The sequence below is a fragment of the Eptesicus fuscus genome, chromosome 7 (genome assembly GCF_027574615.1).
Source record: "Eptesicus fuscus isolate TK198812 chromosome 7, DD_ASM_mEF_20220401, whole genome shotgun sequence".
NCBI classification, from domain to species: Eukaryota; Metazoa; Chordata; class Mammalia; order Chiroptera; family Vespertilionidae; genus Eptesicus; species Eptesicus fuscus.
Window position 1 is genome coordinate 85174158 of NC_072479.1, and position 15913 is coordinate 85190070.

Below are 15913 nucleotides of genomic sequence, written 5' to 3' on the forward strand. Positions count from 1 at the left end.
CACAGCAGAATCATGGGATTAAAAATTCAGGCGCCTATGCAGAGATCCTGAGTGGGTAAAATCTGGAACAAGGCTTAGGCATTGCACATCCCCAATTCCAACCCCCATATTCTGATGTAGGCTGTCTTCCCCCTTCAGTTTAGAAAATCACATAAAACAGTGACAAAGCATTTAGCACGCACACACCACCATTACACCACACTGCCCCAACTCCACTCACATTTGGACGGTAACTCCTGGTCAGCAAACTTGTACACGTCTGACTACATGTGAGCAAATACTGCCAACAGTCACCCACTCAGATGTTCTGCTCAGAGACTCCCACCTGCCATCCATTGTAATGCATACTAAGCAAAGGCAACAGTTGTGAACTCACGGTGAGTTGAAGGTATACAACGACTTTATTTCCTTGGCCTGACAGCATAAACATTACACAAGAACCTGCAGCTGACAGAATCAACACCCAGATTCCCCCACACAGGAAGAACCCTTTTCATGAGCAGAGATGAGCTGAAATGTCATGTCTGAGTGCTCCCCACCCCCACCCAGAAGAACCCCTAAAGTGAAAATAATCAGAATCAACAGAAGCCCCACGAATTACTAAAAGTCATCCTCTCCAACTTTCCTAACTAGCAGCTGCAGTAAATGAAAACCCCGGGAGGGAAGCAGCTGGCCATCACTTAGCATTTCTGTGCCTGTGAGACAGAAGGGACAGCAGGGAGGGGAGGACATCCGCTGAGTCTGTCATTGGAAATGGCTGAGGCTCATTAAAGTCCAAGGTAGGGGTGGGATGAGGGGCACCAGAGAGAGAGCAGGTTAGGCAGAGATGTTCAATACTTCATCAATTCCAGTTAATGCTATCAAAACTACCTTCATTGTCACGTCCTTCACGCCTGGCTCTTATTTTCCTAAAGTGAGCTCCATCTAAATTTCTGTCTTGACATCTATCCCCATCACTGGGGTGGTGCTTGATGTCTGTGAGATTATGACTGGGATGGGGGAGATGTGGTGAGGAGGAGGAGGAAGAGGAGGGGGAGCAGCAGGAGGAGGAGGAGGAGGAGGAGGAGGAGGAGGAGGAGGGGAGATAGGAGAGATGGGGTACAATGTTTGAATTACAATGTGTCTCTCTTGGTCCCCAGGAATGGTCCACTACCAGTAGTCCTAAAACATTCCCATCCCCTCCCCTCTCCCCTCCCCAGCTGTCTTGTGCAAATGTCAAAGAGAATCTCTGCCCCAAGAGAAGGGAGAGCTGAAAGGTGATGCTGGTCCACAATCAACTCTGGCCCCAACTTGCCCACCTCCTGACTCTTCTAAAAAAAAAAAAAAAGAAAAGAAAAGAAATCACACAAAAATTAATTCGCAGTAATGCTATGAAATTATATCCTCTCCATTCCTCGAGCAAGGCTAATCCAACAGCTCTGTCCTGACATGCTTTCTCTCTGGGCCGAGGAAGCAGCAAAAAAATATCAACTGAGCAGGTGAAAATATGACGACGGTGTGTACGGTGTAGTGTTTCCAGATGTCTTCACCTTCTGTCTCCTCCATGGTGGGAGCTAACGATCTCTTCCCCACATCCCACACATATCCCTCCCCCTACCCCCGAGTCCAGGTGCTCCCATCTGCTGGGCTGCCACCACTCACTTCCCATACACACTCTCATCACTGTAGGCCACATACAGAAAGTAGTCTTCCTCATGGTTGTCCTAGGGGAAGAGAGGAGGACAGGTTAGAAAACATCATCCCATTCATTATCTCCACGGACGAGGGCATAATCCTTATCTTTAAAAGCTCATTCTTTCTAGCAAGGAAAACACAGATACAACAAAACATGCACATTGAGATATATACTGATAGGGAATATATGCTATGGGGTAACAATTAGAAGTATTCGAAGTTTATTTAACTCACTAAAGGGGCACAGAAGGAGGCAACATCGTGTGTGAAATCCTTTCAGGAGTAACAGTTACACTCTTAGGTGATACAGCAAGACAAAGTCCTACTATTGGGTTCTGACCGTTTACCAAGGAAACCAAATAAAATCACATACATTGGTCTGGCCAGCATGGCTCAGTGGCTGAGCATCGACCTATGAACCATGAGGTCATGGTTCGATTCCCAGTCGGGGCACATGCCCAGGTTGGGGTTTCGATCCCCACTGTGGGGTTTGCAGGAGGCAGCCGATCAATGAGTCTCTCTCATCACTGATGTTTCTATCTCTCTCTCCCTCTCCCTTCCTCTCTGAAATCAATAAAAATATGTATTCTTAAAAAATCACATACATTATTCTCTCCAGCTAAGTTTACCTGCTAAAACAATTTAAAGATTTTTGTCTTAATTATAAATTTCAGTTTATTTGAAATTTTCACAATCAAAAGCCATTTCCTACTGTTTCAATAATGATAATCCTATGTTAAAATACTCTAGGCAAGGCTAGCTGGCTCTGTAGTTGGGTGTCGACCTATGAACTGGGAGGTCCCAGTTCAATTCACGGTCAGGGCACACACTCAATGCTTCTCTCTCATCATTAATGTTTCTGTCTCTCTCTCCCTCTCTACAATCAATAAAAATATATTTTAAAAAAATAATATGCCAGGCAAGGCAAGACTGAAAGAAGAATTAAAAGGGATTGAATTCGGTAGCTGCTCTATTCCTAAAGGACAGAGTGCTATCTAATCTCGCAGAGCCTCACAGTGCCTGCCCTGAGTAAGAGGATCGTGACAGACAACACCTCCTGTTCCACTTCCCAGGTGTGTTATCAAAATGCACGAGAACAAAGGCTGGAGAACACCAGACCTGTCCGCACTGCTGTGACCCGGACCATTACCTCATACAGCTGGCCCATGGTAGCGCTAGTGGGAGGGATAGTGTTGTTGACAAAGAAGAATAAGGCGTCCTCAGGTCTCAGGTGGATCCTCTTCCGGATTAAGAAGTAGAACTGGCCAACTGGATGAAGGAAGAAGGTTTTATAAAAGAAAGGCAAGAGGAGAGAACACAAGGGACTAGGAGAATTCTGCTATACCTGCTCCCTTTCAAGTCCCACCTTTCATACCATCTGAACAGAGCCCATTACGGTCCCATGGCGATAGAAATAAAGTGAAACTCAAAGACTTGTACTATATCTTGTACTTGTGATATGCCACTGAGCAGTTTATTCCTCAGAAAATAGGAACTTACTTTCATTTATTCAGACGTAGACCCGATGCTAGCATATCCACGCTAAGCCTGAGAACAGCTTGGAGGGAACACTCTATATCCAGACTATAATAACCTCCTCATTGTCTAAATCTGATCTGAAACACACGTCCATCCTAAGACAAACTAGTCATGGGAAGAGGTCTTCTCGACTCCAGTAATCTCAGCACCACCACTCATCCCAATGCTGGGATAATGAATGGAGTTCAACGCTTTCCCTTTTACTGAGCACGCTGAAGACCTTCTAGAAGGCTGATATTTAAATCTATGAACTCTAGAGCAAACATATCTAAAAATCTTTCCAGTGTCTCCTGGATGCAGTGATAATTCCACTGAGGACCAAGGTGAAGAATGAATATTACATCCTCTGCAATTCCAAACGTTAACCAAAGCATCTGTAAAACGTTAACCAAAAAAAATGGAGTTTGGGGAGACAAGGAAATCATTTGAGAATCTCTAAAATGTGATTCTTGCAAGAAACTAGTCTGGTTTTCCTCCTGGAATAAAGTGACATCACAGTAACAAAGATGATGTTAAGTGCTTTAACTAACAGACATCTGATCTCTTTCAATGTCTTATATTTTGCTGTGCCCAAAATCGAGGCACTATGATGCGAAATGCTTAAGGGACTGGTGATGGGGAAGAATCATGTCACCATTTTTGAATAACCTAACTTTCTGAAGAACCCTACTTTCTTCAACCTACTTCCTCAGTCTCACAATCTCATCCATGCAGGAAGGACTGGGAACACGTTGCTACGGGAGGAAGGGTCAGGGAAGGAAGAGCATTACCAGTGAGGTCAGAGGGCACAAGGTACTTCCTCTTGTCCAGATCAGGCACCCTGGCCTTAGGAGCCTTCTCCACGATCACCTGGCAGGAGAGGCAAAGAGTGGGGAATGAAAACTATGGAAACCAACCTAGTATTTTTCCTTCCACATCCTACAGTTTCCCCGTTTGAAGTGAGTGTGACTAGTCCCAGTAACATTTTTCCGTTACTTAGTCTCCCTTACAAATATTCGGGGAAACGGGCTTTCTGAAAAAGGTTGTAGTTTTATTACTGCAATAACAAGAGGATGGCCAGGCCATGTGATGAAAAGTAAAACGAATCTTGATTTTAAGTAATTACAAGTTACCCGTCAGGTATACTATAAGATAGATGCCTTCTGGTATTTAATTAGAGCATTAAGGCTGTCTGGGTCTTCTCAAATGGTCCAGAGTACCTGTTAGTTTTCTTTCTTATAAATGCCACTTATTAAAGCTAGAGATGACGTGGTTTAAATTTTATATTTTGTCAAATTTTTTAAGAATGACCACAAAAAAAAGTTCAAGACACTATTTTATTACGCAAAAGAGTAAGTAGTAAAATAGTTCTTACAGTGTGGTATTCTGTGCTATCTCAGTACAATAACCCATTTATCAATATTATGTTAGAATTTCAAGGGATTTTTCAATGTCTATAAGTATTTCTATAATATTTGAAAGTTTGGAAAAACCATAGATTTCTGTAATGGGAAGAAAAAAGTTAAGCTATGTAAAAATTAAAGACTTGCCCTGGCCAGTGTGGCTCAGTTGGTTGGGCATCATCCTGTGCACCAAAAGGTTGCTAGTTCCATTCCTGGTCAGAGCATATGCCCAGGTTGCGGGCTCGTGCAGAAGGCAGCCACTCGATTGGTCGATGTTTCATTCACTCTGACATGATGTTTCTCTCTCTCTCCCTTCCTCTCTCTCTAAAACAATCAATTAAAAAAAAATTTAAGAAAAATAAAGACTTTTTATTCATGTAAATTTATAAAATAGAAGACATAAATATTTAACATTTTAAATATTTAAATAATATATTTAAATTTAATTACATACTACAAAAGTATATTTAGTATTTATAGATTTATACTTCATGCATATTATATTATATGTTTAAATTTTAAATATTTGAAATGTATTATAAAGCCATGAGATTTAGACTTTTAGTTTAGAAAATATCATTACTCTAGATAGAGGATTTGGAAAGTATAGGAAAATTATAGAAACAGAAATAAACACTGGTCAAGTATCCCTAGTAGCTGTTCGATCTTCAACAGGTCACTTAACCTCTCTGAGCTTCAGCATTCCAATGTGTAAAGGGAAGATGATAACTTTCCAACATTTCCTTTACAAAATTATGGTACTGATACGGTGGACTTGAGTAACCCACAAAATTTTATGTGAAAATGCTTTGTAAATTATCTAAACACAAGGATTGGCTTAGAGGAAGGTATCTAAACCTTTTAAATTTAAGGAGACCAATTAAAATAGTGAAAAACTGCCCTGACCAGTGTGGCTCAATTGGTTGGGCATCATCTCATGCATCAAAAGGTTGCCGGTTCAAGTCCCCCACATGCCCAGGTTGGGGGTTCCATCTCCAGACAGGGCCTGCAGGAAGGCAGCTGATTGATGGTTCTCTCTAATGTTTCTCTCTTTCCCCCTTCCTCTCTCTCTAAAATAAAATAAAAATAAAAAAACAGTAGTGAAAAACTTATTTTATGTATACAGAGAAAAATAATCCTATACCACTAAGACCAAAGGAGCATAACACTTAAAAATAAAAACTGGAGTAGCCCAGCCGATGTGGCTTGGTGGTTGAGTGTCAATCTGTGAACCAGAAGGTGACAGGTTTTGGGCTCAATCCCCAGTGAGGGGGCGTGCAGGAGGCAGCCGATTGATGGTTCTCTCTCATCATTGATGTTTCTATCTCTTTATTCCTCTCTGAAATAAATTATAAAAAAAAAAATAAAAGAAGGAAACTACAAGGGAGTAGAAAAAAAGCCAACTGCAAAGGAGACATCCGCGGGGGGGGGGGGGGGGGGGGGGGGGGGTGGGGGTGTAAGGGGGAAGGACTTGGAGAGGAAAAGGAAGGGGAGCAGGAAAGCACTGCTTTACCAGAAATGTTTAGGTTTCCAAGAATCCCAACTCTGCTACTCTCTTACAGTGAGCTCTGGGCCAGAGGCTTTGCTCATCTGTTTTTCTTATCTGTGAAATGGAATGTGGCTAATACTCCTTGGGCTGTTCATGAATTTAAAAAATAGACAATAAAAAAAAAAAATAGACAACCTGTGCCTAACAGTTTCCTGCAATGTCACAGGTTTTCAACACACTGTAGCTAACAAGATCATTTTAAGAACCCATGAAACCCTTCTCTCCCAAGGCACAGTCACACCTGTTCAGGTGTGGCAGCTCGAGAGATTGTGCTGGGGCTAAGCTTGCGTTATGTGAGCAGTCAGGGTACGTGGCTGCTTTACCACCACCCATCAATGGTGCAGCTGAAAGGGGGTTTGGACATAATTTACTCTAACCCTCTATTTGGTAAACAGAACACTGTAACAAGATTCAGGGTTCGACCCAAAACGGGAATCAAACCTCAGAGCTCAGCAAAGCTTTTCTTTCTGCGCCACAGCCAGAAAGAAGGAAGGTCACAGGCTGAGCTCCTAAGGAGCAGTTGGGAGGCTTCTAACTGGTTAAAACTTTAACTAGAGGGACTATGAGGTCTGAGTGCTGGTCCAAATAGCTTACAAATTATACAATTTTGTAAAAATTTAATACCAAACTCAGCAGGGAGGGAATAGGGAGCATCAGCTGAAATATTCTGGGTGAATGCATGTAAATGGAAATGGGATGGATCTCAATTTTAAGGAAACATAGGAAACTTAACTAGACTTAGGAACAGGTATAGTTCAGAGTTTGTAACTTACATAGAGCTACTGAGAACAGAGCTTCATACTACACTGGACACTTGATGGAAGCAACAGTTTATTTCTCTATTTCCAACACCAAACAGTGTGAGGTGCACAGTGCACACTTAATTCTGATAGAATTGTATGGAGGACCCAAAGCAGGGCTGCAACCCCAGGTCTGCAACAGACCAGCTGTGTGAAACCTTTAGGCAGTTACTTCATTTATCTGTGCTTCAGAGTCTTCCTCTGTAGAATGGGGATGATAACGGTGGGCGGACGATTAAGACAGAGTGAATGACTATGGGAAGAATATGCTCAGGTACAACTATCAATAAAGTTAACTGTCACTTCTAAATGTTATTAGAGGACAATGGAATATCACCAGATTTGGGAGAAACTTCTGAAGCAGTCATCCAAAAGCAATAAGTGAAGGATCCTTTTTGTGTGCAATGTCCAGAGAATGGTACAGCCCTCGCGTCTCCTCTTCCTTACAGGAAAAGGACTGTCCTGATAGGAAAAGGATTGCTCTGGTCGCTGTGCGATCACGACACTTAGACAAGGATTGGAGAGGAGGCCTAAGTGTACCTGCTGGGTCAGGAAAGCACATCAGATCATCGAAATTCCTTTAGCTGTAAATGATGTGTAACATGTATCTTAATGTCCCTGCCTGAAGATAATAAAGGCTACAATCTAAAGTTTCTGCTCCTTCATCTCCAAAACAGAAAGGTTGTTGCTCTCTCTAGCACACTTAAAAGTCTTCTGCTTTCCAATCCGGCTGTGTAGCCCACAGGAGAGAAAAACCAGGCAAGGGACGGGGTTGGGGGGTGGGGTGGGGGTTGGTGATGGGAAAAGCGCCCGGATGCAGAAAGATACTCTCTCCCTTCCTCCTCAGTTACATGAACCAGGGTCCACAAACCGAGAGAACAACGCCCGGGCCTTCCTGACTGTGTCTAATTACAATCTGATCAGAGTAAGTAGCGGAGGAAGGCGGCCTGCCCGCACCCCCCCCCCCCTCCCAGGGCCCGGGGAGCCAAGAATGAGGCAGCCCCGCTGTTGCGCAGGGAACGTGACCTTGTTTTCCCGGCCAGGCCGGTCTTGTGGCACTTCCCCCGCCACCTGCCCCCCCCCCCCCTCCAACCCTAACAGAATGGAAAGAAAAAAAAAAAAAAAAGACCCACTGGCTTCCGAACCGTTGCCTCCCAAACCCAATGCTATGAGGACCAAAGCCAACTTGATTAAGGGAGCACCAGCTAAGGCAGACATCGATGGGAGCAAAACCCAGAGATTTTCCCCCACATCACTGTCCCTGCGACCTTAAAGGAAGCAAATATGCGGGCCCGACCTAGCCGATCTCGCACACAAGGGCCACATTATTTTGAGCGCCTCCCAACCTGCATACACAGCCTCCCAATTCTGCTGAGTCATTCAAACGCAGACTCGGCTGGAAGGATGCGGTCGGCTCCGGAGATGGGCACGGGCCCCGGGAACACGGGTTTTTAAAGGACCCGCAGTCAGCGCACCCATCCCGCCAGCCCTCCTGGCAGGGAAGGGCGTTCAGGGTTCAGTCCTGTTAGGGGCCAGCGCTCTGCTGTGCCTGAGGGCAGCCATCACGAACCTCCCCGCCCCCCCCCCCCCCCCGCCTTCCTATGTCCCCCTTCCCTTCCCCCTTTCCACTCCCCCGCAACTCACGGGGACCCTGTCCGGGTATTTCTTCCGGATCTTTTCTCCTTCCTTTTTCCGATACTCAAAGGGATGGTCCTCCTTATACTGGAACTTCATGATGAACCGCAGGGTTTCTAAGATCCCCGGACGGGGGCCTGCCTCCAGGGCTGGTGACTGCGTGGCCCTCGTCTGGCTTCCTTCGGCCAAATCTCAAGACGCAGCGGAATCCGCTTCGGAAAAAAGGCAGCTCCGGGTCGCCACGCAGCGAAGGCCGGGCTTTCGGGAGGGATCTCGGCTCCTCTGGTCCGCAGGTGGAGGAAGGCCAGGTGAAAAGAACCGGCGCTGGCTTTCCCCGAAAGCTGGGAACACAAAAACAACACGGCGGCGCGTTGGCATTGTGACGTCGCGACGCCCCGCCCCCTCGGCCCGCCCCCCGGCGTCCCGGACCCCAGCGGGATGGGGGTGGACAGACACGTGGTTGGTTGGCTTCAGGGTGCTCTCTTCCTACCTGACCTTTTCCTGAATATAATTCACTGCAAACGGAAACGGGTTTTGAACTACTTATTCCATGGAGAGTGTGACATGAAAAACGGTTTTAAAACAACAACAAAAAAATGTTCTACAGATGTCTTCTTCCCTCTTCCTCGCTGTTTTTTTGGTTGGGTCCAAACACACACACACACTGGGAGAAAAACCAGCCTTTTCCAGCTGGCTGGAGCTGGCATCTGGGGAAACCGGGGACCAGGGGTCACGGGTTCCTTGGGCCGGTGCAGGAATGCGCTGCGCTTGCAGGTTGCCCTTTGCTCCTTCAGCTGCACCCGCCGGGCACCTTGGGAGCCAGGCTGGCTTCCTTAGCCGGTGACCCCTCCTCCGCCTCGTTGGCGTCATTTTGTTTGTGTTCCTGCCGCAGTTTGCTCCTGGAGCAGGAACATAAACAAATCGTGACTCAGGAATTCGGAGGGACATATTAGGTGAAGGGCGTGAAGTGTAAGCAAGGTCCCGAGAGGGCTGTCAGTCATGACTCCAAGGGCTGCATGCATGCTCAAATATAGCAATGATTCACTTTCTCCTGTTAACTCGGGAGATGGGAAAAGAAAATAGCAAGATTGGAGTGATTAAATCAGTAGTTCTTCTCAGTCTTTTTCCTTATTCAAACATTCACCTGGAGGATAGATAGCACTGCTGCTGAAGTGTCCCCAATGTGAATAGAAAGTGCCACCAGAGAGGGTGCTGGGCCCTCCCCTTACCTCACCAAGAATCAAAGGGACTGGGGCTTTTCCACCCTCTATCCATGGCAGGGACCTATTGGGGAAGAGCAGCAGGAATTATAAGAAGTGTGAGGAAGGGCTGCTGTACCCAGAACAAGCTCCGGAAGTTCTGGAAACTGTTTGAGACAGCCCAGCCAGCGTGGCTCGGTTGCTGAGCGTGGACCTATGAACCAGGAGGTCAGGGTTCCATTTCTGGTCAGGGCCCATGCCTGGGTTGTGGGCTCAATCCCCAGTGTGGGGCGTGCAGGAGGCAGCCGATCAATGATTCTCTCTCATAGTGGATGTTTCGCTCTCCCTCTCCCTTCCTCTCTGAAATCAATAGAAATATATATTTTTAAAAACTGAATGAGACAAAGGGCATTGTCTTTCACCTACATTGTATCAAGTTCTCAGGGTCTCTGATTTAAAAAAAATAAAGCCACAAAATAAAAGAAACTAAGCTGTACTGTTGAAACAGGAAAGTGAGTTGTATAGCCCTGCTTCTTGATGTTAATTATTTTTCACCATGGCATCTTTCAATCATTTTTATGGGTGAAAATCCATCCCAGAGATGGGAGGCATGTTAAAGAATTTGTGAACATGTTTTAAAACCACCACTATTACTCATATCCATTCCTAATTAGTCTTTAAGTTTTGTCTTTATCATTTCTAGGAGAGAGAGAGAGAGAGAGAGAGAGAGAGAGCTCACTAAAGCCAGAATAAGTATAATAAAACCATATTGTTACAGAGTAGTAAGAAGCTAGAAAAAATTTCAGGACAAGCGGAATAGGGAAACTAAGATAGTTAAACAGCAGTTTGCAGCCACCTAGTAAATATTATCTTCCATAAACCAAGGATACTTAAGAGTAAATGGTTTGTACTTCACCTCCCCAACCACAGGGTAAATAGCATACATCACTCTACTCAGGGAGACAGATAGCAGAAACCCAATTATTGCCATTTGCCAACCACACCCAAGGACAGACAAATTAAGAGGATAAATCTCATTTTGGTACACCAGCATAAAGATGATGAATATTCTATTGATTCTCCCCTAAGACCTCCCCTAAGCACCAGCCATTTAAAAACCCTGAAAATGAAGGTCTCAGTTCTCTCTCCCTCTAGAGAGCATGCCTGTGCCATTCTCTCCCCGCTCTCCTTCCCCCACAGACACATATCTCCTAAACTTCAAGAGACCTCAGGAGACTTGCAACCAGGGGAGCAATAGGCAGTGGCAGGTTGGTGGTCCAAGGCTAAGCCCTTGAACCTGTCTCCAGGTGAGCCTTTTCTCTGACTTCCCAGTGGGCCGAGGCTCTCCTGTTACTTCTATGCCCTGCCTAGTTCCACTGTCCTAAGTGTTTTTGCTGTCCTCCATAAATTCTCACTTGCTTTTCTACACCTTGTCTCTTGATTGAAATCTTTCCTTCAAGAAGACAAGAATCGAGGTCTCATCATCTCATCTCTAACACTATTTCAATGTGTCATTTCTTTTTTCTTAATATCGTTCCATGGTTATGGAGTCTCTTTAGTCCTTGGGGAAAAATTCAATAGAAACATTAGAATCAAGTTGAGGAAATTTCCTAGAAGGTAAAACAGTAAGACAAAGATGGAAAGAGGGCAAAGGGATGCAAATTCGAGTTTCCACATTCAAATACTAGGAGTCTCAGAGAGAATTCAGAAAAATGGGGAAGGGGAGTTAGATTTTATTTATAACAGCTAGATATGCCTTAAAAATCCTCAGGGAATTTTGTGACAAGGTAAATTATCATTTAAAGTATAAGAATAATACATGACATTCCTTAAACATGGAAACCAGAATTGCATTGCTTGTGTATCTGTTTTCAGGAAGCACCTGCAAAATGAGTAAGTAAACCAAGAAAGGAAAAGATATGGGATACGGGAAACAGGATTTGACACGCGAGAGCGATGACGATAATCCTCAAGGTAGTAAAAGTGGTTAATAGTTACTAATGTTTTAAAGTACAAGCTTTATGTATAGTATGTGTATATTAACACATAGTCCTCACATAATAATGTAATATACTCATTTTATTCTAATTTTACAGCAAGTAATTGAAATATAGAACTATTAAGTAACTACACCATGATGGATTGGACAAGGAGTAAGGGAAAGAACCAAAATTTTAACCCATAAAGCCTGCTTCCCATTAAACTCATATAATCAAAATCTCTATTATAAAAATCTGTGGCCATGACGCCTTCACGCTGTAACGACCCAACGCCAAAAGGCACCTGCTGAATATCATATGATTTCTTCATGCAAACAAGTAAGTGTTGCTCTGTTCAATTCTCATCTTCCAACAAAGGTCAATTTAAGTGCTCCTGAGAAGGAAAGGTTAGGGCAGGAAACTATTCTTATCTCTGTCCACAACTGTCCTCAAGGTGGGCACGTGTGGGTGGGCGGGGACTTGATGCTGGGTCCCGCAGCACTCGTGGTCTGGGTCTCGTGCGATTTCGCTTGGTGGGCCTCTAGTTGTGATATAACTATATTTAGAAGATAGGAGGGCGCAAGAAATGTTCAGATGTGTTATGGTAGTATGGAGGTCCAGAACAAGCCACCCCAAGATGTGCTTCAGTGGAAGGCAGATTACTTTGAGATTTTAGATTAGTCTCAAGAGAAACTTCTATCCCCCTTCCCCTTGACTATCTGGAGGAGTTTGAATTAGAGACCTTGCCCATAAGAGATTATCAGAGATAACTATTTTTGACCTATCAATGTATAGGTCAAGGCAAATTACCAATATTGAATGTCTGCTCTTCTTATCATTCTGCAATGACCTTTGGAAGCCCCCAAGGCACTTTACCTCACCACTAGCTCAGGATGTCTTGTAGACCTCAATCCCCCTTTCTATCTCTGAACCTCTCATGTATGCAGGGTCTCGGACTCTCTCATGTGGGTGGGGTTCCTGAGCACAGATTAACTTTGATTTTCTCTTGTCAATCTGCCTCCTGTTATTTTGATTATTCCAGCCAGCCAAAAAGAACCAGAGGGGGGGAGAGGAATTTTTCCCCTTCCCCATAGTAGCAAAGATAGGGATCATGGTAATAAAAAAAAATGGCTAAATTTTCATCTTCTACAATGCAACCTATGCATAGTATTTGGAGAAATATAGAATTTGCAGAATCAGCTAAAAAGTAGGATGTTTTTGTATATGTATGTGTGTGATGGGAAGGTGCTACTTTCCTTCGCAAGCCTTGTCGAGCTCTTGGACGTTTAAATCTCTATTAAGGTATACATTTGATGAAAGGAAAAAAGGACACCCAAATTTAAAAATAAGAGCAAAAGGTTTCTCAGGTTGTTTTTTAAAGTCTTAGGAAGTTGAGTGTAAAACCAGCTCAGACACTCTGCTCCCTGCAAATTACATCACTGCTCTGCAATTTAGCCTCCAACGCATGGAGTTTGGAGAGCCAAATGGTGCCCTGTGGGCATTCACATGGTAATGAGTACTTGCCAGTTATTCGACTTTTAATAACTGTTGTCCCCTTTGAATTGAATTTGCATTTATCTGCTTTGGTATTTACTGAGTTTGAATTTATAAACACTTTTGAGAGAGGGAAAGGGTAGTTAGTACTCAACTTTACCACCTATGATAATTAGTATTAACACCGCAGGGGAGAGCAAATTCTAAATCTCGTGCAAGAGGGGAGTAAGAGAAATCCTGCACAGGCAAGTTAGATATGCAAACTGGTTCTCAAGAGAGGTCTAGATACTTGGAATAACTACTGAAAGGAATGGAAAAATTACTAAAGAAAACCTAGCAGAAATGGTAAATGGTTCAGGTGTGTTGGAGATCATTAATATCACTTGTCCAACAAGGACTGTAATCACCAAAGGGCAACGTGAACAATTAAAGCATGAGTACCGTAAAGCTGAAATAAAGAGGTGTTAAATGTAGCCCTCCTTATTTCATAACTTTGCCTAGTAAGCTTTTATGAAAAAAGTTGAAAAAGTAGTGTCTGTGAGGTAGATAGTTCAAGAGCCATAATAGTCTCCCTGTCTTCTACATCTCACATCTCTTCTCTCCTGACACCCAAAGCATCTTACAAGCCACATGATCTCTCTCCCCCTTCAAAAACTTAACAATGTTTTTCAAAGCATGCAGGATAAAGATCAAACTGCTTAAGCTCCTATGCAATGCCTTCCATAAAAATGCCACCCTATCTTTCCAGATTCATTCTTATTATATCTCTTAGCATTTTGAACACTCTCCATGATTCACATTCTCATTATTTCTATCTTTGCTCATCGGCAGAACATGCTCATATACTACATGTCTAGTGTTTAGAATTCTAATTTGTCAGGTTTCAGCTCAAACACGACCACTTTCATTTCAAACTCTTAAAATCATGAGGTGATTTTCCAAGGTGGGGAAGTATAATTCTGGCTTCACCAAGGTGAAGGTGCCACCAGCAGGACCTTGGCCAACATTACTCAGAGACAAGCATGCACAATATTTCCCACAGTGGAACTCTCAGTATATCTTGGCCAATCCATAAATCACTCAAATTGTTTTCCCAGTCAGACAGCCTGCTCAAGGGCAGATTTCCCATTATGGCCTCTTGATTGCCTTCCAGACAATCTGCTTATCCAAGGAAAAGAAAACACAGCTTGCTGTTCCCAGACTTTGTAATTTTTCTCCCCGTCTCTTAAATTGGTTACATAAACCCCATTTTTGCTTTATTCCCATATATCCATATATAAGTAAACTATTTTTTTTAAAAAAATGTTTTTTATTTATTTCAGAGAGAGGAAGGCAGAGGGAGAGATAAAAGTACCAATGATGAGAGAGAATCATTGATCAGCTGCCTCTTGCACGCCCCCTACTGGGGATTGAGCCCACAACCCCAGGCATGTGCCCTGACTGAAAATCGAACCCTGACCTCCTGGTTCATAGGTTGATGCTCAACCACTGAGCCATGCCAGCAGGGCAAGGGTCTCATCACTTTTAACTAGGACTTTTACAATAGGCTCCCAGGTGGAATTAAGACCGGACTTTTTCACACTTCAGCTAAGATCTCAGACTTTCACCAGAATATCTTTCTAAAACACTGATCACATTATGAAACTCTCCTGCTAAAAATACATTAAGTAGCTCATCGTCTTCTAGTTCAGTGCCTGAATTATTTAGTACAGGCTTAACAAAGGGCACTTTTTTTTTTTCCAGCTCTGTACTCTCCTTCCATTTTATAATACAAAATTCATATAAAACTTTTGTATTGTACTAGTAAAGGGAAGAAGCTAGTAGAAAATGAACAATTAAAGAATAAGCAAGAGGAAGAAGAAGGAAGATGGGAAGTTGATTATCTTGTTCGTAACCACATACAAGCTTTAGCTTAAATTAAGTTGGCTTATATTTTACCAAGTTTATGAAATGCCTTTTCCCCATTTTAGAAATCACTGTCTTGAATTCACCCCTAAATCTGGTCTTCTCCAGTCTTTCCCATCATAATAAACACTAATACCTTCCATGTATTGGCTCAGCTCAGTGATCAAGGAGTCATTTTTTTACTCATTCCCCTTACAACATTTCCCTTTCCAACCTATCAGCAAATCCTGATGATGGTCTCCCAATATATTTTTCAAATCCTTACAGTTATCACTACTTTCATCTCTAATATCACCATGGTAGTCCCATCCATAAGCATCTCTTAACCACTCTTCTTCAGTCGCCTCTCATCTGGTCTTCATGCTTCCATTCACTGCTCCAGTCCCTTCTCCTGTAGCATTCACTCACTGTTAAAATTCAAATTGCATACGTGACTTATTGTTTAAAATCCTTCAAGGACTTCTGGATGCATGTAAAATATAGTCTGTACTCCTTGCCCCCAAGGCCCCTTGCTTCTCTCAGACTCCATTTTTGCAGCTCCCTCCTAAGCTCACTAAATCAGCTACTCTAGTCTTTTTTCAGTTTCTCAAATTTACCAAACAGTATCACATCTTTGAAAATGCTCTTTCATCACTCTGCCTTTCCCAATGGTTCTTTGCACTCTATTAGAGGCCCGGTGCATGAAATTTATGCATAGGTAGGATCCCTAGGCCTGGTGGGTGATCAGGGTCAATCAGGGCCTTCCGGCTGCCAGCCA

The 15913-nt window shown here is 43.5% G+C and overlaps 1 protein-coding gene across 1 annotated transcript; it reads right to left on the minus strand.

Annotated features, from left to right (window-relative positions):
- Positions 1-382: 382 nt before the first annotated feature.
- GABARAPL1 (GABA type A receptor associated protein like 1) lies at positions 383-8933 on the minus strand. The gene is made up of 4 exons (XM_008140410.3): positions 8589-8933; positions 3984-4062; positions 2825-2943; positions 383-1703 (listed from the first exon to the last, which is right to left on the minus strand). The coding sequence occupies exons 1-4, from the start codon at positions 8676-8678 to the stop codon at positions 1638-1640; spliced, it is 354 nt and encodes a 117-aa protein (XP_008138632.2). The 5' UTR covers positions 8679-8933; the 3' UTR covers positions 383-1637.
- Positions 8934-15913: the final 6980 nt, after the last annotated feature.

Bases quoted from the DNA above. Each gene is read 5' to 3' on its own strand.
- GABARAPL1 (XM_008140410.3), bottom strand. From the start codon at position 8,678: ATGAAGTTCCAGTATAAGGAGGACCATCCCTTTGAGTATCGGAAAAAG. The intron at 4,063-8,588 runs GTGAGTTGCGGG...CTCTCCTGCCAG, and splicing joins AATACCCGGACAGGGTCCCC to GTGATCGTGGAGAAGGCTCC. The intron at 1,704-2,824 runs GTAATGGTCCGG...CTCTTCCCCTAG, and splicing joins CCATGGGCCAGCTGTATGAG to GACAACCATGAGGAAGACTA.